At 43.1% G+C, this 23,001-nt stretch overlaps 1 protein-coding gene across 2 annotated transcripts in view; it reads right to left on the reverse strand.

Annotated features, from left to right (window-relative positions):
* Positions 1 to 215: 215 nt before the first annotated feature.
* Positions 216 to 23,001, reverse strand: part of ARID1A (AT-rich interaction domain 1A) — a 132,038-nt gene continuing 109,252 nt past the window's right edge. Inside the window, exons 11-20 of one of the 2 annotated variants that reach the window (XM_040338006.1) lie at positions 13,239 to 13,448; positions 12,953 to 13,157; positions 12,730 to 12,862; positions 12,433 to 12,587; positions 12,215 to 12,350; positions 9,125 to 9,241; positions 8,916 to 9,006; positions 6,923 to 7,814; positions 3,305 to 3,435; positions 216 to 3,202 (exon numbers count right to left, since the gene is read on the reverse strand). In XM_040338006.1, coding sequence (XP_040193940.1) covers positions 1,547 to 3,202; positions 3,305 to 3,435; positions 6,923 to 7,814; positions 8,916 to 9,006; positions 9,125 to 9,241; positions 12,215 to 12,350; positions 12,433 to 12,587; positions 12,730 to 12,862; positions 12,953 to 13,157; positions 13,239 to 13,448 — 3,726 coding nt within the window. In that variant the 3' untranslated portion in view covers positions 216 to 1,546. Of the gene's footprint in view, positions 3,203 to 3,304; positions 3,436 to 6,922; positions 7,815 to 8,915; positions 9,010 to 9,124; positions 9,242 to 12,214; positions 12,351 to 12,432; positions 12,588 to 12,729; positions 12,863 to 12,952; positions 13,158 to 13,238; positions 13,449 to 23,001 lie in introns of both variants that reach the window. The other variant, XM_040338005.1, reaches the window with a different exon arrangement.

The following is a 23,001-nucleotide window of genomic DNA, read 5'->3' on the forward strand; positions in this document are numbered from 1 at the left end:
GAAACTTAAAGCCCGTTCCAAACAATTATAAAAAAACAGTAACTAAGCATTTCCAGATTAAAGGCCAGGATCTAAGAAATACCAGGGTACAGCAGTTGGATACACCTGTGAGGAGGTCACACTGATGAAATTAAGCATGCTGGCTGGTCTTAAGTGGGACGCCAACTTTCCATAACTTAGCACATCACAATAAATCTCTTCACAACTCTATTAACAAGATTTAATGTACATTTATTTTTAACACGGGAACATAGAGTATAAAGATTTCATACTGAATAAATGATATATTCATTAAGCAAAATAAAAATAAAACAAATAAAAAGGAATAGGCTGAAATTTACATTTTTTTCAGAGCTACAAATATGCAGAAATCGCTGGAAAAAAAATTGTCAAATTGTTTCTGGAACTGAAACTTAAAAAAAAAAAAAAAAAAAAAATGAAAACCTCACACCTTGATTGGAAATGGAAAAAAATAAGTTGATAGGATTGCTGGATATACAAAGGGACAAAGAGGGAAAGATGGTGGAGAGCCTGTTGCTCTTTGGATCAAACAATCTGCAAAATGTTCCTCCTCCTGGAGGGTAAAGGAGGACTAGGGATAAGTAACCGTGACCCCATTTTTCTTCAGATCCAGGGAAAAGAGCATGTGAAAGTGGTGAAGGTCAAGTGAGGGAAAAAGTTGAGGGAAAATACAAGAGGTGTGTCTTTAATGTACATCATCATATATATACAGACATCGCAGCTTGCAACCTACAAGCTAAAGGTTAAAACCAGTTATAAGAGGCGATCTCCGATTATTACAATCTAAGTTTAAAGAGGTAAGGGTGTTGCTTCACATGAAACTTTGGGGGAAAAGCGACTTCTTTGCGTCTGTCTCTCCTCCGGAAACTAAAAGCGACCTTTGTCGCTCTCTCCATTTAAAAACCTACATCTGGAGTCTCTGAGGTTGTGGGTTTTTTCCAGCTCCAATTGGATTCTGCAGGGTTTCTCAGCACAGTTAAAAAGGTAATGTCTTTTCGGGACTTTTTTTTTTACGTTTTCTTCTCTGTTTAAAGGTACAGGGCACACAAACTATTCTAAAGATTGCAAGGTGAGAAGGGCAAGTTATTTTTTTTTTTTTTTAAGTATAGGGAGGAAATTCTTCTCCTTTCTTGGTGGTTTAAAAGTCTTTAACTCCTTAGAATATGGAGCCCGTCCCTTGGCTGTTGCAGGGGGCCAACAAACAGTAAAGGTGGGGAGGGTAATTAAGTACAGTGGAACCCATTCCCCCAATTTAACAAAAAAAGAAAAAAAAAAAAGGAAAAAAAAATATTCACCGAAATACAGTAGCTTTGGTTCTCACCAAAACAGAGAGAGGAAGAGAAGGGGTAGGGGAGGTCCACGACGGTGACCAGATCTCCTCTCTGGGGCAGACAGTGGATTGAAACAGTTTTTGCATAAATAAAAAGGGAGGATGGGAAGAAAGGGGGAAGGATTCAGTCAGGGAGGATTTCATTCTACTGTGATGAGAGGAGCAAACTATCTGGAAAGATGTCCACTGTAGCCGTCATGACTGACCAATCAAAAAGAGGACATCGCAGATGACCTGTGACACAGAGCAGTTCATTAGTGGAGACACCGAGATGTCCAGCAGACGGGACTCGTACAGCGTGAACTCTGAGTGATTTTCCTCAACCTTGGCCAAAGCCAGCAGGGCACGTGAGGCTCGTCTCATCATGTCCGTACTGGTGGGCTCAAATGGAGCAGAGGGTCCATGTAAATGTGCAGCCTGGCTCTGTTGAAACTGGGTGGCTGCCAGACTATCTTCAAGAAAACCTAATAGGTTACCAATGCTGCCTTTCTGTAAGGCAATAGACCTTGCTGCTAAACTATCCCCCTGTGCCAAGTTTGCCAAAAGCACCACTGCCATTTCCCTGCACACGTGGTTTTTTCTGTCACTTAAGAACCTCACCAAGGTTCCATAGAGCTTCTCAAGACGACTGAACGGTGGTGTAGCTAATATTAGGTCCACATTGCTGTCTTGAATACTCAGTTTGCTCAGTGCTTCCAGTACCAGTCTCTGGGGTGAAAGTACTGCATTAGGACCCAATGTTACAAATGGATCCTGCGCTTCCGCTGATGGACAAACTGCCCAGTGTAGCAGACCATCAAGAATGGGTAGACAAATGCTCTCAGGAAAAGGGGAAAGGTCCAGCTGACCAGAGATGTTGGCAAGAGTGACTAGCGCGTTCTCACGCAACATTTCCAAACAGTCCCACCACCATTCAGCCTTGTTGCTGCTAACTCCTTGATCTCGTTCTTCCTCTTTTTCGTAAGTAAGAGGTGCTTGTTTCCGTTCTGGGTGCTTATGATGGAGCAAAACTAGTTTCCCAAGAATCAGCAACAACCCTGGGTGCTTGGACATTTCCAAGTCATTGCCTGGCACAAAAGACAAGCTGCGCAGGATATTCGATATGCACACGCAACGACGAGAAAGAGCATCTTGCCAATCTTCCAGTGTGCACAAAGGGGTTTCATCTTTACTACGTGGCTCATCTTCCAGAATTTTAAGACATTGTCTGTTGCGCGGTGGGGGACTACCACCTAATGCAAATTCTGGGTCCTCCCCTGGAATCTGCCCCCCTTCGGATGGCAAAGAACTTGACCTGGAACACAGCACATCATCTATTGTAGGAGCAGTGTCCTCTGCCCCAGTTACTTGATGTTCTCGCGATCTGCGTTTTCCCTGGGAGCGTTTACGAACCGGGTGATCAGGGCGTCTCTCAAAGTGAGTCTGGATGTGTTCTGTTGTATCACCCCCTCCTATTTGCCAGTGCAAGAGGCCACTATCAAATTCTTGTCTACGACCCAACCTATGAGAACAGTCCAAAACAAAAGCATCTTCTCGCTGTACAACCTTGATTGGGAGTTTGTCAAACTTGCTGGCATGCCGCTGGTTATCCTCATTGTCTACACAAGGAGCCAAGAAGGCTTTCCTTTCCTCTTCTCCTTCATCCTCACTTTGGAGATCATTAAGTGACTGGCAGCCCTCTCCATCACTATATTCAACATCACTAATAAGTGGACTTTCAGAATTTCGAGAGGAAGGACCGAGCAGATTCTTTTGCCCAGGCTCTCCAACTTCATACTCGCGAAGGATCCCAAAGATCTCAATTAGGCAGCGTCTGAAGTATTCCACCAGCAGCTCTAGCAATCCAGGTAGCTAGAAGTAGAAAAATGTGTGTGTTAGGTTACAAAAAAAAAAAAAAAAAAAAAAGAGTAGGTGGTGAAAAACAAAAATTATTCCGCAGACATGCAATCTCACCTGGCTAAGATTAAATGTCATGATGCTGTTGTCATCATAAAGGAGAATATTAATAGTATCCAGTGCCCAAGAACTTTCTGCAAGAAGACCAGATTTCAGAGACATCATCACACGCCAAGCCTCAGGTGTACCTGAAAAATTATAAAAATATTTCAAAAGATACATCATTGGTCATTGCTGAAATAATTAAAGTGATATTAATCCCACAGCTCCCATTATTTTCACCCGAGGATATAACCAGCATGTTAAAATAAAAAATAGAGAATTTAACAGTCCAAGCTGTGTAGCAAAAGCAGCAATTAGTTGAGACACGCCATACAAGACCGACGGGTATTTACAATGATCAACTTTAAACAATTTTACACCAAAATGGGGGGGGGGGGGGGGGGAGACTGCTGTTGTAATTCCATGTTAAGCTAGATACACATTTGAATATCGTATTTAACCAAGAAAAACTGACAGATTGCCGATGGGTTTAATGCAACTTTAATCTTGCTAGAGTTACAAGATCCTCACATTTAAAGCGTTCGTAAACCACAAAAAATAAAAGTTGGGTCCCTGTAGGATAATGCCATTATGTGCTAGTATGCAATAAATACTAGCACACTGACAGACTTCCCTTATACGAAGCCCGCTTTCAGCAGCGTGCTGTGACCGCTGACATTTTCACTCTGTATTCCTTCCAGGTTAGTGGGGTTCAGCCATTTGAATAGCTGAGCCACGATGACATCACTCCCTCACATGCGAGTCACAGCTCTCAATGGATGGCATGCTGTCCATTGAGAGAGCAGTGTACATTCACAAGTGATGTCACCGGCTACTACAGACGTAAAGGTTTCCTAAATGGTGTATGTTTAGAAGATATTTAGTGTACCTACAGGCAAGCCTTATTGGTCTACCTGGAGGCAAAAATCAAAAAACAGATCTGGAATTTGATTTAGAAGTCTCACCTTAAAGCGGGGGTTCACCCTATCGACGGGAAAAATTTTTTTTTTTTTTTCTTTTACCTTTAAATCAGGCATTGTAGCGCGAGCTACAGTATGCCTGTCCCGAATTTTTTCCCCCCATACTCACCTTGTAGTCGTCCATCGAAGATACCGGGGAATGGGCGTGCCTCTGGAGACGGAGGATGATTGACGGCCGGCTCTGGCGCGTCGCGCTTCTCCGGAAATAGCCGAAATAGGCTTGGTCTTCACGACGCGTGCGCATAGCCTGTGCGCACGCGCCGTGAAGAGCCGAGACCTACTCCGGCTGTCTTCGGGGAGAGTGACGTGCCAGGGCCGGCCGTCAATCATCCTCCCTCTCCATAGGCACGCCCATTCCCCGCGGGAGACGAAATCTACGATGGACGACTACGAGGTGAGTACGGGGTTAAAAAAATCGGGACAGGCATACTGTAGCTCGCGCTACAATGCCTGTCTCGATGGTAACATCAAGTACGAGAGGGTGAACTACCGCTTTAAGGCTAGGCATCTTCATAGTAAAGTTTAATTTAAAGGCAGTGGCGGGAATTAAAATTATATATTAGGGCTGCAACCAACAATTTTTTTCATAATCGATTAGTTGGCCGATTATTGTTTCGATTAATCGAATAATAGCCGTAAAAAAAAAAAAAAAATTGCCGCAAAAACACATTACAAGCTTTTCTGCAGCTTCTCCATTCAAGTATATTGAACCAAAAAAATAAATAAAAAAAATAGCACCGTTTTGCGTTAAAAAGTCCTTGCCCTTTCCAAATACGCAGCAGCTGAAAAAAAAATCATGGATGTGAACGTGCCCCATAGGAAAACATGTAAATGTACTGTAGTGTGTTTCTGCAAAAAGCACCAAAAAAACTGAGGTGTGAACACAGGCCTGAGATGTTTAGTAACATAATGGGGTTAAAAACAAAACAAAAATAAAGTACAAAAAGCGCAAATAATCGCTACTGTTAGTGGTTCATTTTTTTTTTACTGTGGGACAGTGAAAGTAATATTTACAGTAGCGATTTGTTTTGTACTATAAGGCTGCATTCACATCTAGACGGACGAAATCGCAGCGTTTTGTCGCCGCAAATCGCGGTAAAAATAGCGGCGTTTTGTACCGCGATTTGCGGCGTCAAAAAGCCGGTATTGTCCGCCTAGATGTGCCCCAAGATGACACCCTCTATGGAGATGATTGCCATCTCCTAGCCGAACGCTCGAAGACGCCTGAAAAAAAGGTCCGGGACCTTTTTTCACGCGACAGGCGTTCGGCGTGGAGATGTGAACCATCTCCATAGAGGGACATCTGTTTTCAGCCCTCTGGCGGCAGCGGCGTAGCGCTACAGGCGTAAAAACGCCTAGGTGTGAATGGGGTCTAAAGGGCTAATTTTAGTTTTAACCCCATTATGTTACTGCCCGATTAATCGATTATGAAAATTGTAATCGATTAGTTGTTTCGGCCCCAATTATATATACACATACACACAGTTCAGCCAAGGACAGCAAAATGAAAAAACGGGGATGGAGGACCTCCGCTATGAGGATCGATTACATAGATTACAGTTATGACTACATTGTACAAATACTCTGAACAATTATTAGGTAAGTATTTTGACCAAATACTAATTTTTATGCATATTGTCTCCAACAGGGCTCAAGTCCTGCGGGAACGCGTGGGAACGGAGTTCCTGCACTTTTTTCACAGCAGGAACTCAGTTCCCTTTGCAGAACTAGAGCAGCCGAGCAGCCTGAGCCAATCCTTCACTAAGCGGTGATGCCCAGCTCGAGTCACTGTCAGGGGCAGGCAAACCTTAGTAATCCTTTTTGTTACTGGCCGCTTCCTGTATATGGATTCATCAGGTAGTGTGTGGGTATTCCGTCACTTCCTCAATGCCACAATGTCTCCTGGGAGCTTTTGTTATTGTTCCCAGGAGACAATGCGGAGTTCTGCCGTGAGTTATCACGGGATTTAGAAAGAACTTGATTCTAGAAAAAGCATGCGGTTTAGTATTTATGCATATGAGCGTATCATTTGTTTTTGTTTTTTTTGGTGGGGGAGTTGATCTTGGGTGGGAGTTCCCACACTTTTTTCCCCAGGACTTGACCCCTGGTCTCCAACTCCAAGCTGTATAAACGTGAATGCTTATTGGATTTAGCGCATGTTCACACTGAGCTGCGGGAACGAAGCCATGCAAGTTCAGCTGAACTCGCACAATTTCACTCCCGCATGTCGGTTGTGATTTCAAAGACATCTGTGCAGATGTCAATGTAAATAGCAGCCCGAAATTGCAAAAAGTAGTACAGAAACTTTTTTTTTTTTAAATTGAAGTGCCGCAGATGCAACGTCACAGCGATTAGGATGTGCCATTGATGACAATTCCCAGCCGATCTAACATGTCAAAAGCAAGCTTAGCTGCACATGTCAGTAAAAGGCTAACTATACACAATCAGGTTGAACAGGAACAAGTTAAAAAACATTTTTTATGTAATAATAATAATAATAAAAAAAAAAAATGATTACACACACACACACACACACACACACACACACACACACACTCTAATAGGATCTTAGAATTATAATTTTCTTACTTTACATGCTTATATTTTCGAGTAATAAGCTATAAAATGTACACACTGCTACCTAACCACTTACCAATCTCTTTTGAAGTTAATCTCCTTCTTGGCTTCAGTATGGGCTGTGTGGCTTCCACAGAACCAGGAGGGAAAGTTATGTCCCTGCGGATAAGTGGTGGCTGAGAAGGGGTGGGCACAATGTGGGATGCAGGCACAGGTGGTCCAGCTTTCTGCATCTTCAAGAAAGGAGACTTGCTGGGTGAAGTGTGGGCTTCCAAAGGCCGAGGGGTGGCTGGACTTGCTACCTGAGGCAGATGGTTAGGCATGCTTGGGGAGGCCTGGTAACCGGACTGTGGTGGTGGTCTGGTTAGAGGTGGGCCAGCGGCAGGCACATAAGGTGGCTGCTGCCTGTTGACATGAGGTTGCCACTGACCTTCGTGACTAAGTCGCTGTTCTGAAAGCAGCATTTCTTCACCACGGGGTGGTCCAGAATGGTAGTTAGGTCCTTGTGTACTGGATGTAGGTGGACCAGGCCTACCCTGGTAGTTATAACCCATCTCACTTCGACCTTGCCACATGGCCCCAGGTTGTGACGTCTCTGCGGATCCTGCCATTCCACTAGGAGGCAGAGGGGGCTGTGAGTTGCTGCCTGGTGCTGCAGGCACTCTTTCACGACCAAACTGAAAAGGGAATTGATTCTGCCCAGAGGGTGGTGGCCTGCGCTCCCCAGCACCTTGTGGATAATTGCTCCCATATTGCCCATAGGGATCCTGTGTCTGCTGTGAGCTAGGAGCTGGGGAGGGCTGTCCAGGGGTGGGTGGAACTCCAGACCCAGGTGTCTGTTGTTGCTGAGGTTGTGCCTGTGGTTGACCTTGTACACTTTGTGGTCCAGCATATGAAGCACTATATATTTCTCCTTCATGGCGTTTAGACGATGGTCCATAACTACCATCCATTGGCCTCTTGTAGTTCTAAAAAAAATATATTATATATAAATATATCACACACAACCAAGTTGAGCTTAAGGAGAAAAAACAAAAAAACAAAATCAAGAATAAGCTCAAAATGTATTTTTAATAAAAACTAAAAAGTGATAAACAGATTCAGACCCTGGCAAAGTACAGTCACAGTGCAAATAACTTCAAAAATCAGAATCGCAAGCCTTTAAAAAAAGAGAAAAAAAAGCAGTACAATTCAAGGATGGATTCCAGTAAACACTAGATTTTTAAAAAGCATTGGCATAATTTGAAAAAAAAAAAAAGCTGACTAGATTAGAAACCTCTTCCAAAATAGATGCGTTTAAACAAAACTGAACTCCCAAAAACGACTAGTTGGGCAAAAACCGAATCGGGGAATATTCCAGGAAAAACTTGCCAAAAGGCATTAAAAACCAGGTGCTGAATCAGTCCATTAGACCAGTGTTTCCCAACTCCAGTCCTCAAGGCACACCAACAGGTCATGTTTTCAGGATTTCCCTCAGATGAAACGGCTGTGGTAATTACTAAGGCAGTGAAACTGATCAAATCACCTGTGCAAAATAATGGAAAGCCTGAAAACATGACCTGTTGGTGTGCCTTGAGGACTGGAGTTGGGAAACACTGCGATTAGACTATACTTTTAACATCTTGGTGGTGGACTGATATTATATAAAGGGTGGGAGTAACAAAAAAATAAAAAATGTAATAAAAAAAACTTCATACCAATGCATAAGCTGATCAAGGCAGGATGTTAAGTGAAAACACAAACTAACCACCATATGGTAATTACAGAATAAAGTGGTTCTAAAGGCTAAAAGAATGCAGAGAATGCATTAAGGCAAATATTTTTCACTCCCTTATACCTGAGCCCGATCTCAATCTAACAATGTGCTCTTGGCACTCTCCCTCCTCACAGGTTTAGACCGCAGCGCAAGCCACTGGCTCTCAATCATAGCCAGTGAAGAGGGAGCAGGGTCGAGCCGCTCTGTCAATAGACACACAGAGGCAGCTTAGGAACAAGGCCGCATAAGTGCCCCCATAGCAAGCAGCCTGGTACAAGGCACACCAGAAGGAGAATTTTTAAGTAGAAATTACCTGTTGCTGATACATTGGGTTCTGCTGACTTGGATAGGGGCTTCCAGAGGATGTACCCTGTGTTGGATACTGATTACTGTAAGTGTCATGTCTGCTGAAGAGAGAGAGGAAGAAAAAAAAAAAAAAAAAAAAAAAAAAAGAGCTTTACGTACGGTTCCATTTTCCCCCACCACAAATTTCTACAATGTTACCGTTAACCTTTTTCTCACCTCTGCTGTGGGTAACGTCCAGGAGAGTACATGCCACTGTCTGTGTTGGAAGGCATCATATTTGGCTGAGTCCCACCACTTGTCATATTCCCTTCTGGACCAAGACCAGGTTCTGGCCTACAGAAGCAAAAAGGAATTTCAAATGGCTATAATATATTTTTTCCCTTACTGTTAAAATTCCTTTTTCTGAGTTGATTGAGGAACACAGGATTCTTAAAAATGGGACATCCAAAAGCTGTCCAATAATGAAGGGCAGTCAAAACAGGCTAAAAACCTCCAACAAAAAAAGTGAACAACTTAGAACCCCCTATAACGCCTTACAAACAAAACTGGTGCCGGAAGAGGCCAAAGATAACAATCTTAATTTTTTAGAAAAAAGGTGGCAGCCTTTCAGATCTGAGAAAGAGGCCTAATACCAAGATACGGGAAGGGTGCTCACAACCCTAGTGGGAGGAGTGAGCTTTTAAAAAGGAAAGGGGGGCAGTCTGAAAGAGCCAGAGTAACCACACTATTTTTAGTATACCATGCTCTCCTAGGCCAATCTGGGGCTGCAAGTACCATTGGAACATGTGGCACCTTGGGGGGGGGGGAGGAGGAGTGGGTACCTGCTTTTGACAGGTACCTGTCCCCACTTCCAAGGGATCGTGGCACGATCTCCTGGAAGTTTGCCCCCCCCCCCCCCCCTGGACAAAAGCGCAGCACATGGGCAGTAGGGTTCCCTTACTACGAATGGCAGCTACAGCACCTGAGAGCCAATGGAAACAATGGCTCTTGGACAGGCAACTGTCCAAATATTAAAAGTCAGCAGCTACAGCATGTGTAGATGCTGACGACTTAATTTTTTTGCTGGGGGGATGAAGTGGAATGCGCCAGGGGACATGTTACTGAACAAGGTATTGAAATCAAGCCCTGCATGGCCAATTTGGCACTACCAGGAGTGCCAAAATGACCCAGTTTCAACCTCCTGTCCCACTACTACATTTACTATAGAGGCCCAAGGATTCTTTGTTCTGGTGAAAATCTGGGACATTTCTGGTTAGATCTGGAAGGAAACAGGTCCACATCAGGGGTGCCCCAGTAAAGGCAAACCTGATGAACGACCCCCAGATAAAGGGCAAATGCCCCTTGGATATAGGCACAGATTACAGATGGTACACCTGCCAGTTGTCAACTCCCAGAATGTGAACCGCTGACAAGGCTGAACATGCGGTTCTGTCTAATCCAGAATCCAAGCAATCTCTCGTGCGTCAGTAGGGGAGATGCACATGCAGTAGTTATGTTTGGTTAGCATTGCACTGCATATGGAATTCACAATGAGGAAAAAAAGACAGCGTCAAACAGAAGCTTATAAGCAGCAGCCAAGTGTTTGTGGAATACCGCTAGCAAGACTTTAGATTTAGAAAATAGAACATGAACAGTTCAAACTTTGGTGGAAAAAGTGACTTTAGACCACTGCAGGTAAGGCTGAATATTTAAAAAAGGGGAAGAGTAGTGCCTTCATAAACATCCAACGATGCCCTAAAATACAGGAAAAAAGGGCCAGAAGCCAGTAAATAGGGGTAGGAAATGTGCCACTGTTACTTCCCATAAGAGGAGCTGTGAATTGGATCAAATGAAATAGTGATGACTGAGTTTAACTGGTTCCCGATCAGCTCACGCAGATATAACGGCGGCAGAATGGCTCCCCTGGCGAAATCCCGTACATATAATGGCTTCGCCCAGAGAGCCACCAGAGGGCGTGCCCAGTGCACGTCGGGTGCGATCGCCGCCAGCTATGCGCGATCGCGAGCACAAATAAAAATAAAAAGACACGATTTGTCATCTTCTATAGAGTCCCCTTTCCCAGTTAAAACACCATAGGGAACACAATTAACCCCTTGATCGCCCCCTAGTGTTAACTCCTTCCCTTGACATTTACATAGTCATCAGTGCATATTTGTAGCACTTATCGCTCTGAAAATGCCAATTGTCCCAAAAATGTATCAAATGTGTCCGACCTGTCCGCAACACCGCAAATTTAAATAAATAAAAACAATTATATATTTAAAAAAAAAAAGCCATATAAATGCCATAAATCTTTCCCATAGGTTGTAGACGCTATAACTTTGAAAACCAATATACGCTTATTGCGATTTTATTTTTACCAAAAATATGTAGAATACATATCGGCCTAAACTGAGGAAAATGTATTTTTTTTTTTTTACATTTTGATATTTACTAGCGCAAAAAAGTAAGAATTTTTCTCCAAAATTGTCATGCCAAATGTGGCATGTCAGGGGGTCACCTTCACTTAAAGCAGAAGTTCCATTTTTGGGTGGAACTCCGCTTTAAGCGGTAAAGCATGCACTCTTCCCAGTGTCGCCTTCTGACTATAGCCATGTAAAAATTGTCCAAATAAATGTTAATCTTTAAAAGGCAGACTCTCAAATTTCTTCTTGCTTACACAAAGTTATATTGCCTGGCAACTAGATGGACTTGTCTTTTCAACCCAACTATGTAAATGAGTCTTCCTGGTGATAATGTTTTTAGAGCACATGCAACACTTTGCCTTGGATGTCAGTGTCCATTCCTGCTGGGCTAACACTTTTTGCACTTATGCTGGCAGTAATAGGGGACTTAAATACACAAAACATGGTGTGTCTTGGCGGTTGATGAACAAGATGCCCAAAAAGCAAAAAAAAACAAAGTGAACTACCAACAGCACTCAGCCTCCACAGTCCATTCACATAAAAGTAGTGAGTCTTCAGAAAACAGGTCAAGCAAAAGCATACCACAGCTCAGGACCTGGAGAGCAACTCATAGCAAAAGACTAAAAACAGGCATTATGAAGCAGGATTAGGGCACTTTCTTGTCTGGCAGAAATTGCTCAGCAGGGCAGTTTCAGGGAATGGCTGAGCTGGTAGGACTCCTAGACTAGCAGACCTGATTTAAACCAACCCAACGCTGTTAAATTAGTAAAAATAAATAAAATAAATGGGTTTGGTGTCCAAATCCTCCTGAAAGTCACAGTATAACCCAGTTAAGAATCCTGTGACCTTCAATGCACAATAGAGAAATAAACATTTTTTTTATCAGTCAAAATATACGCACCTCACTCGATCATAACCGCTATAGGGATAATGCTGACGCTGTGCCATGTTTGACATAGCAGGACCAGGTGCTCGACTATATGGATCACCCATTGCTCCGCTGGGTCCCTGCCCAGATGACATGAAAGGATCTGTTCCTGAGAGAGGAGATTATTCATAATGCAAAAAAATACTTCTAGTACATGAGTTTAAATAAAATAAAAAAAATGTGTCACCTACCTTTTCTCATTCCCCCATAGGGATCTTTATTGGTCTCATAGGGCATCCTGCCCATCATGTCTGCCTGATATCCAGGATTAGGAGTCATTGAGTTTCGTTTCTGGTAAGAAGGATCTGATCCATCATATGCATCCTGGAGACCCACCGAGTTATTCCTATGAGAGTGAGTATAGAAGAAAAATATTGTAAGAGACTAATAAAATTCTAAAAGGCAAGGAAAGATCATTTGAAGAGGGAATAGATACAGTTTCTGGTGCAATTATGACCTACATTTACAACCATTGTTACGAAGCTCACCTCATGCCTGGCATGGGAGGCATCTGACTATGTGGCGTGGATGCTGGTGTGGGAGGCTTCAGATCTTCTCCTCCTGCCATAGAGCTGCTAGTGGACTGAGGAGTCTGTGGTCCCTGCATAGAGCCTGAGCCAGCTAAATGTAATGAAGATGCAATATTAGGAGACGGTATTTTTCATGGCAACAAAAAAACAAACACACATAAGCAATGACAAATGCCCTTACCAGGAGACGGTGGTTGGATTTTCGCCTGTTTTTTTGCGTCTGCTGAAGAAAATATATCAGGTGGTGGGTCCTCTCCCCTTTCAATTTTGCACTCAAAGGCATAAAGACATTGTATATATTGCTTTTTTAGGGAGCTAGCTGCACTACTTGATGTACCCACATTTAAGTTTGTTGCAAGCTCTCTCCACTTCTTGTTCTTATTAACCTGAGAGGCAAAAAGCAGTTAGCGATGCATCACAATGAAAATTCCAAGTTGAACATGTCCTTTAAAGAAAATATGCCTAACCTGGGTAAGTCCCCCAATGTCTTTGACAGACATGTAAAGACGGTACAAATCAAGGGGTTTCCTGCCCACAGCTGGTAGGTTGGTCATGCCCATTGCCTTCTCCTCTGTGAATGAAAGATAACGATCCACCCACATCTTTCTCTCTGGTTCGCCACCCAATTCATACAGTTTTGTTATCTTTTCGTTTGTAGTAGTAGAGGAACTGGATTTCTGTTAACAGAAAAGTGAAAAAATGCTCAAAAGGTTAGAAATCTGTAACCCAAAATTTTGTAAAGATCACTACCACATCTCAAAACATCAGTTAAATCTCACAAAATTTTGAATATTTAGAAAGCGGTGTTCATGTATACAACCAAGAAGTGCCACTGCCAAAAACATATATACTTAGTTATGAGTTTAAAAAAAAAAAAAAAAAAAAAACACAGGACACCAGCTAACCACTTCAAGACTAGACTGTTTCACCATTTCAGAACACAATTGCTTGTGTTAGTACAGCAATAATTTTTTTGTTCCGCCCGCCAGGTTGGGGGGGGGGGGGGGGACACACATGTGTGTAACCCACAATAGTCATGCAACACTGTACGTAAATTTTATATCATTTCAGGCAAAAAACTTTATTTTGCCGATATTTAAAAATCGTCAGTTTTTTTTTTGCTATAAAAATGAAAAAAATCCAGAATTTCTTTCCGTTTTAAACCACTTCCCTTCCGAGTCATTGTAAAGTGACGTCGGCGGGAACCTTTCCCATTTCAGACTGGACATCATATGACATCCTTGCATACCCGGCCGCTAGGGGGCGCGCGGTCGACGGCTATCGCTGCATTGTTTGGGACCCGGTGCGCATGCCCGGCGGCCGCGATGTCCGCCGGGCACCCGCGATTGCCCACAATCACGGCAGAACCATGGATCTGTGTGTGTAAACACACAGATCCATGTCCTGTCAGCGGTGAGGAGACTGATGTGTGTTCCCAGCACAGGGGGAACACACATCGATCTCCTCCCCTTGTGAGTCCCCCTACAGTTAGAACACACTTTAGGGAACATATTTAACACCTTCAGCGCCCCCTAGTGTTAACCCCTTCCCTGCCAGTCACATTTACACAGTAAGCAGTGCAGTTTTATAGCACTAATCGCTGTGTAAATGTGAATGGTCCCAAAAATGTGCCAAAAGTGTCCGATATGTCCGCCGCAATGTCACGGTCACAATAAAAAAAAAAAATAAATAAAAAAAAAAAAAAAACACACGCAGATCGCCGGCATTACTAGTAAAAAAAAAAAAAAAAAAAAAAAAAAAAGCCATAATTCTATTCCCTATTTTGTAGACGCTAGAACTATCAAATACCCTTATTGCGATTTTTTATTTTTTTTGTAAAATTATTTTTATTGATTTTTTCAAGACACATATACAATAACAGACCACAAACGCGACCAACAGTTACCGGTCAAAACACAGGGACCGGTGTACAAAACAAAAAACGCAACCAAAAGAAAAAAGGGGAAAGAGGGGAAGGGGGGAGGGAAAGGGGGGGGGGAGAGATGAGGGGGGGGGAGACAAATGTTTGTAGTAGACATATTCAACATTGGTCAAATGTAATGAGATGGACCGTAATGAAATGAAGTCCAAGCATGACTGGTCCCCCCTACACAATATAAATAAAACCTTCTTGCCGACTCCCGACCCCAGTGCTGAGCTAAGAGACGGGTGCTCTCACTCCCTCCCAAAGGACCCAACCACAGTATAATAGACAACAACTAGTACCCCTTCCAAAATGGACAATTATCATGAGGCATGCCGTGCAGTGCTCGGTCATCCCCTCCAAAGATTTTCCTGACCCTCTCAGCTGTCGGACCACATATGCCTCCACCTACCTAACTTAATCTGACACCGTATCCACGGAGGCCATCCAGCCCCCCCATACCTTATCAAACTTGGTCAATGCCCCTCTATTCAAGTAAGTTGCCTTATAGAATGGGATGGCTTTGTTGACTAACCTTCCAAGCTGTCACTGTCGGGGCTGAGGAGCTTTTCCATGAAAGGATGATTCTTTTCTTGGCATAAAAAAGCAAAAGAAGAGTCCTTATAGCCCTGGTCGTAGCCAGGGGTTCTATTGCGATTTTTTTTACCAAAAATATGTAGAAGATTACGTATCGGTCTAAACTGAGGAAAAAATACGTTTTAAAAAAACATATTTATTTAATAAAAAAGTAAAGGATAGTGTTTTTTTCAAAATGGTCTCTTGTTTATAGTGCAAAAAATAAAAACCGCAGAGGTGATCAAATACCACCAAAAAGAAAGCTCTATTTGTGGGGAAAAAAGGGCGTCAATTTTGTTTGGGAGCGACGTCGCACGACCGTGCAATTGTCATTCAAATTGCGACAGCGCTGAAAACAAAAAATTGGTCTGGGCAGGAAGGGGGTGAAAATGCCCTGTATGGAAGTGGTTAAAACTTTGCAAATCCTCAGAAATTTAGCTCAAAGGGTATTCTGCTACATTTCTGTGTAAAAGATATAGGATCTACAAAAAATATATAATATATAAATATATATATATATTTTCTCTCAAGTACGGACTTCTCATTTGAGGCCCTAAAATGCCAAGACATTAAAAATACCCCACAGGTGACCCTTTTTGGAAAGTAGACAGGCATTTAGCAAGCCATTTTGTGGGACTTTCACAGCCTGGATGCATAGAGGGGCCCAAAATCCAAGGAACATCTTTGAGCTTCCAAAGAGCATACATTACACATGCAATTTCCTGACTATCTTTCATATTCGAGTCCCTGAAGTTCAAGGAATGGAGAAACCCAACAAAATGACAACATTTTGGCAAGCAAACACCCCAAGGAATATTCTGAAAGGCATAGTGAGTCTTTTGAGACATGTTTTTTGAAAATGCAGGAATTGTTATTTTTTTAATACAAAACTGGCAAAGAGATGGGGAGAAAAACTTTCACCTCTTAGCCACATAGAGGGGCCCAAACAACCAAGGCGCACCTCGTCAGACGTTCCAGGGGCATAAAATTTACACATTAATTTCCAAAACTACCATCACAACCCAAAATACATTCTACTACACCTCTCGAGTATGGCGATACTACATGGGAGACACTTTATAGTTTGGACTGATTATATACTGGACATTGCATCTCATGTACCATACAAATTAACCAATTGTATCAAAATCAATGTACTATAAAAATTGTTGCCTCTGAGTGGTCTGGGAACATGGCTTAATGTAGCGTCACCTATAACAGTCAATCCCCGGTTCAGATGGACTAGTTCAGGCTGCATGCAAAGGCAATATTGTGGCTGTGTGCAAGAACACTGTTGCTGTTTGCATTGATCTGAAGGGGCTTGTGTGGGGTCCAAGCAGACGATGAGGAGGTGATAAAAACACCTCATCAACATCCGATATAAAAACAGCATTACACACGCGAGTCCTCATGGTGACACTGATTGGTGTGTCAATGATCAAGGACATTAGTGTGGGCGCGATAACAGACAGTGACTGGTGGGGGGTGATAAAGGACACTGACTGATGTGGCCTGGAGGAATGGCCTGGAGGAATTGTACTGCTGTGGTGGTGATCAGAGAAAATGGTTAGTGGCACTAAAAGAGTGAGAGCAGGGGGCGTGGCCTGACACCACATGGAGTAGGATGCTTTCACGAGGAGCTCCGTCCATTAATCCTGATTTTTAACACTCCTGTGACCCATAGACTCTGTAGGTCCTGACTTACCTCTCACAACATCCAGGACCACTGGCATCATGTCCCCATCGAAGGTGTAGAAATCTGCCGCCGTGGCAAAGCTTGATAAATACCACCGGCACGACAGTGAGGAGACGGAGTAAGATGGCGGCGCTGTGAAGACGGGGGAGCAAACAGCTGGAGACTATTACATTCTGCTGGACCTCGCCAACAGCTCAAAATCGAGGTGGTCAAGGTGGACATATCCCTGAGAAGACAAGACCTCCACAAGCTCCGAGACCAGATTGAGCAATGTGGAGAATGCCATTCCACCGCCGCCGCTGCAGGAAGGATCGGGCTGCATGCAGCGACAGATACGACTTTTCTCCAAACAGGATAACATGGCGAACAGGCTCAGTATGTGTATAATCCAAAATTCATCAGCCTCCCCGAGGGAGCAGAGGGTAAGGATCCCACCATGCTCCTTGAGCAATTGATCATTACCACCTGTGGCAGAGAGGCCTTCTCCCCCATGCCAACAGTGGAGAGAGCCCATCGCATGCTGGCGAGACCATCCCCGCAGGGGGCTCCAACCCGCACATTTACAGCCAAGCGCCTCAACTACAAGGACCGGGACACGACCCTGAGAATGGCCTGAGAAAAAGGAAATATCTTCCCTGGGGAATATTAAAGTCGCCATCTTCCCGGATTTCTCGTTAGGGGTCCAGCGCCGTCAAGGTTTAATGGAGGCCAAACGCAGGCTGCGTGACCACCTGCTTCTTTGAAGATCCTGAAGAGGTGATTACCTGGTTGGAGCGCCGAGCAGCCCCCAAAAGAGCAGACTGACGCCATTGTGAGCAAGCCTACTGATGCCCTCTTCTCATACACATTGCAGTATATTCTGCCCCTTTACTGTTCCATAGCTGAGTGGGGCCTTTGCACCATGTTCCGGGGGGACCCATTACCCACCTGTAGTTCCTAATGTTCAGTTGTGAAAAGAAAAAAAACTGCGCTAAACCCACGTGCAAAAAATAATAAAAACATAAGTGAACGAGCTGCCAACACTCCAACAAAGTAGATCAATGGTAGAAACAGTTAGTGCAGCGCTAGATAATTCAATCAAATATTGTGTGACTGATACAGTAACATCAAAGCAAATGGCGAGTGAAAAAAAAATCACAATGAAACGGTGGTATGGAAGTCCATATATGTGTAGCGACCACGTGATGTGGAAAAACTCCTTCCAAATAGAGACACTGGATGTTGAATGGCCAATAGCCAAAGGGAATCAAGATTACTTCACACTAAGAGGATGAAATACTCTGACCCTGTGTTGTGGACTCATCCGTTTATAAAACAGTGGGTCTGATGAGCTTGTGGTCTTAAAGGACCTGAATCAACGTAGCAGGATCTCCCAGGAGAGCGATGCAATCTTAGTAACTCCTATGAAATGGATCTCGAGGACTGTAGTGACAAAGCCAGTGGACCCTCTGCTACAGGCCGAGTATGGACCAGTTCATATAAACTCCAAAAAAAAAAAAAAAAAAAAAAAAAGATGCTCCAAATGGTGCAGGTCACGAAAACCACTAAAGGGTTATTATAATAAAAGAAGAGGTCATACAAAAATGACAATAAAAAGTGCTCACATGAATGAAAAAATAAAAGCAGTATGGGGTGCAATGAAGAAAAGACCCAACGCATTTCGGCTCAGAAAGCAGTTACCAGGGGCAAGGCAAGTCCACTGGTGGCGGCTTTGAGCCAAAAAGCGTCAGGTTTTTGCTTCATAGCACCCCATACTGCTTTTATTTTTTCATTCATGTGATCACTTTTTATTCTTGTCATTTTTGTATGACCTTTTATTATAATAAACCTTTAGTGGTTTTCGTGACATGCACCCATTTGGAGCACTCTTGTTTGTTTAATTTTTTTGAGTTTATATGAACTGGTCCATACTCCGCCTGCAGCACAGGGTCCACTGGCTTTGTCGCTTCAGTCCTCGAGGTCATTTCATAGGAGTTACCGAGATTGCATCGCTCTCCTGGGAGATCCTGCTACGTTGATTCAGGTCCTTTAAGACCACAAGCTCATCAGACCCACCGTTTTATAAAACAGATGAGTCCACAACACAGAGTAAGAGTATTTCATCCTCTGTGTGAAGTAATCTTGATTCCCTTGGCTATCGGCCATTCAACATCCAGTGTCTATTTGGAAGGAGTTTTTCCACATCACGTGGTCACTACACATATATGGACTTCCATACCACTGTTTTGTGATTTTTTCACTCAGCATTTGCTTTGATGTTACTGCATCAGTCACACAATATTTGATTGATTCATCTAGCGCTGTACTATTTGTTTCTACCCAATGTAGTTAGTTAACCGTACCTTGGCCCACTGCACTATACCAATCCTTGTAGACCACAAGAGCAGGTGAGGAAGGGGGAAAATGGTCACTTTTTCTACGAGCGTCAAGTTCGCACTTTTTTTTCTACCCACCTGGTGTCTTATGCAGCCCAGCATGTTGCATAGATGGCCAGAGCCTCGTGATCGCAGTAGTCCTACCAACCACGTGCAAAGTGCGGCGAGACTTTCCCCTACTTAGCACAAGGAAGCACGGTTGTAATGGTTAGAGCTTCTGCAGAACATTGCTATATGTCGTTCCCCCATTGAGGAGGGCAACACTACCTTATACTCCAGTGACTTCATCCGTTTAACCTTTTTTCTACACACCAAGCTACTTTTTTTTTCTTGTTTGACTTTTACAATTTGTTCAGGGATTATGCCCACACCAGTTGGAAAGGGTGTAGGGTGGGGAAATGTATTTGTTGAGTAGAATTGTGCATGATGTATTCCAAATACAGGTAACACAGCAAAGTTTAACATTGATTCAGTTCTTATATAATATACATTTTTACTGTCTATGTTGTATGAGACCCGAGAGACCCTTGGGGACCTGCCCGCAAGCACCAGACCATTTAGTATTGATGAAGCATGTTAATTTTGTCAAAAGTGATCTATGGCATCTTTAAAATGTCTCACCTGGAATGTGGGAGGCCTGCGTGAGAAAGTCAAGCACTCTGCAGCTCTTACATTCCTTAACATGCAGACGTGGTGGTGTTGGTTGGAACTCATATTGAAGGGAGACTGCAGATGGCCCTCCGTCCATGGGTGGGGTAAATTGGAAGAAAATAAACTATCTTGAGGCTAATCCAGAGAACCCTTACCACATCCCAAAATACTTGGAGAAAATGGAGGGAGTACCCCAGGGATAGTGCGGGCAAGGGAGTGTCCATGGGTGGGGTGGGCGTTCCTTACTCGCTCTACCTGTACTGAATGTGTCACCCATCTCATCAAGAATGAAGTATGTCATATCTACGAATCCTTTGTTGAACATGTATGCACCTCTTTTACTCAAAAAAATTAAAAATAAAAACTTTGTTCAATGAGAAAGTGAAAGCATCCAGCTTTTGCACATAAATCACTTTCACAGCAGTACAATGTTAAATTTCTTTAACTCTGTACCTTGTGATCGCTGTGAGCAGATACAAAAATCACAATGGTAAAAAAAGGCTTCATAAACGAAAGCTTTTTTCTCCTAAAAAGGATTGCTGCGAATAGTCATATGGTAACAGGGCCAATGATATTGGCCCTATACTCTGGTCCCTCATTTGTCTGATGGCAACTAAAGTTTTGGATTTACCCTTTCATAGGTGCAATTGCAAACTTTGTGAGAAGTTGATTTCCTAGCTTTGAAAAAAATAACATAGTAGAAAACAACCGAATCAGGCAAGCCAGTCTTTTTAGGATCTGGGCTACAACAGCCAGGCCATAAAAGCCAGTAACTAGTCCGATATCTGGATATTAGCCCAGGCAGAAGTACCACTTCTGCCTGGGCCAATTTAGTATGACAAGTATCAATCAATAGGATGCCATCCTCCCTGAACCTACCAGGGTGTTTCAGAGAAGGAAAAGCATAGATCAGATTGAACTGATCCCATCAGTCAGGAAAGCACCTACTGCCATAGCTAGATTCCTGGACATGGAGAAAAACCTGCCCAGTTTGTTAACCTGAAGATGGGATGCCCACGTTTGGCCTGTGACAGAAGTCTCAGGAACACCACTGTGCACCATTTTAATCAGTGTAGATACCGTGGACGGAGAATGCTTTGAAGGTCAATTTTCCACACCTGGAATCTGCATGGCATGCAGCGCTGAAGTGTGAAGGTCTGTCCAAGCCAGAATTTATACATCTTCTCTGAGCTGCATGCAAGACTTCTGGTTCTTTCTTGACGGAAAAATTTCCAACTGAATCTTGGTCAGAGGATCACGATACTGAAAAGTCCAGCATTGAAGGGATAGCCTTATCAATCATCTCCATAATGTTGACTGAGCTTCCTCCTGTGACCAAGTCCTCTGCGCCAAGATGACCAGTTAGGTTGGCAATCATTGTAAAAATTCACGTAGGAGGAAGGGTTTCCCTAATAAAAAGGCAACAAATATGTAATGATGCATGACCACAGCAAAACATGAGCATTGATGCACTAGAAAGATGCTGAAATGAAAGTAAGCATCTTTAATGTCCATGCAGGCCAAAAAGGAGAGAAGCCAAGACTGAGGTTATAAATGAGATTATGTGCTGAAATTTTGTTCCCGGTGTTGAGAACCTTTAGATCCAGAATTGGCTAAATGCTTATTTCACTTTCAGAATAGAGAACAGTTTTGACTAGAAACATTGAAGTCAATTCCTGTTCTGGAAGCAATGGATATGACCCTGGAAAAAACAGCTGTACCAGAGCACTGCAAAGGTACGCTAGTTTTTGTGGTGACCTTGGCAGGTTTGATGAACTGAAGAGGAAGATTTAAAATTTCAGCTTGCGGACCCTGGATAACATATTGACCTAAGCCTCCAAAACATCTGATCCATGCAGTCACAGACGAAAATGCCTACACCAAATAGATGGGGTAGCCACTCATTGACTTAACGACTTGTTTACAGGTTTGAAGGACATAGGAGTCTAGCGCTTGGGAATGGCAGAATATCGATGAATGTGTGGCTGTCCCTGTTCAACAGAAGTTGATTAGACATCTGTTGAACATTCCAAGTTGGAAAACCTTTGCTGTGCAGCAATCTGTAAAAAAAAAAGTAAAAAAAACCCACACACAAAAAAGGTTTCCTTCTCTCACCGCGACATTCTCTTTGAATTCCAGGCATAAAATAGCCAAGCTTAAAACTGCTCACACTCCCCTTCTAACTACCCTCCTGTGAAGGGAATATGCATATACACTACTGTACAAATTTTTTAGGCAGAAGTGGAAAAAATAAAAATTTTGTAAATTAACAATGCAGAAAAAGGCGCGTTGAGAATTATTTTTAATCAACAAAATGGAAAGTAAATTGACCGAAGAGAAATTCAAATAAATTTGGTGTGACCAACCGTTTGCCTTCAAAGCAGCATTAATTGTTCTGGGTACACGTGCAGTTTTTGAAAGAACTCAGCAAGTAGGTTGTTCCAAACATCCTGGAGAACCAACCACATTATCTGGATGTAGGCTGCCTCAAATCTTTCTGCCTTTTCATGTAATCAGACATACTAGATGTTAAGACCAGGGCTATGTGGGGGCCAAACCATCACTTCAAGGACTCCTTGTTCTTTATGCTGAAGATAGTTCTTAATGACATTGGATGTATGTTTGGGACCATTGTCCTGCTGTAGAATAAATTACATGCCTTCTTGATTATATGGTATGATGGATAAGATGAGCGTCTGCCTGCATTTCGGGATTCCATTGACCCTAACAAAATCTCCAACTCCATTTTGAGGAATGCCCAAACCTGCAAGGAACCTCCACCATGCTTCATTGTTGACTGCAGACACCAATAGTACTGCTCCCTAGCCCTTCGGCAAACAAACCGCTTCCTGCTACAGCCAAATTTCACATTTTGGCTCATCAGTTCAGAGCACATGCCCCCATTTTCTGCACCCCAGTTCCTATGTATTCTTGCAGCCTTCTTTCCACGTCAGAAGTACGGCTTTTGGCTGCAAATCTTCCATGAATACCACTGCTGGCCAGACCTC

This window comes from Rana temporaria, chromosome 2, assembly GCF_905171775.1.
Source record: "Rana temporaria chromosome 2, aRanTem1.1, whole genome shotgun sequence".
Classification (NCBI taxonomy): domain Eukaryota; kingdom Metazoa; phylum Chordata; class Amphibia; order Anura; family Ranidae; genus Rana; species Rana temporaria.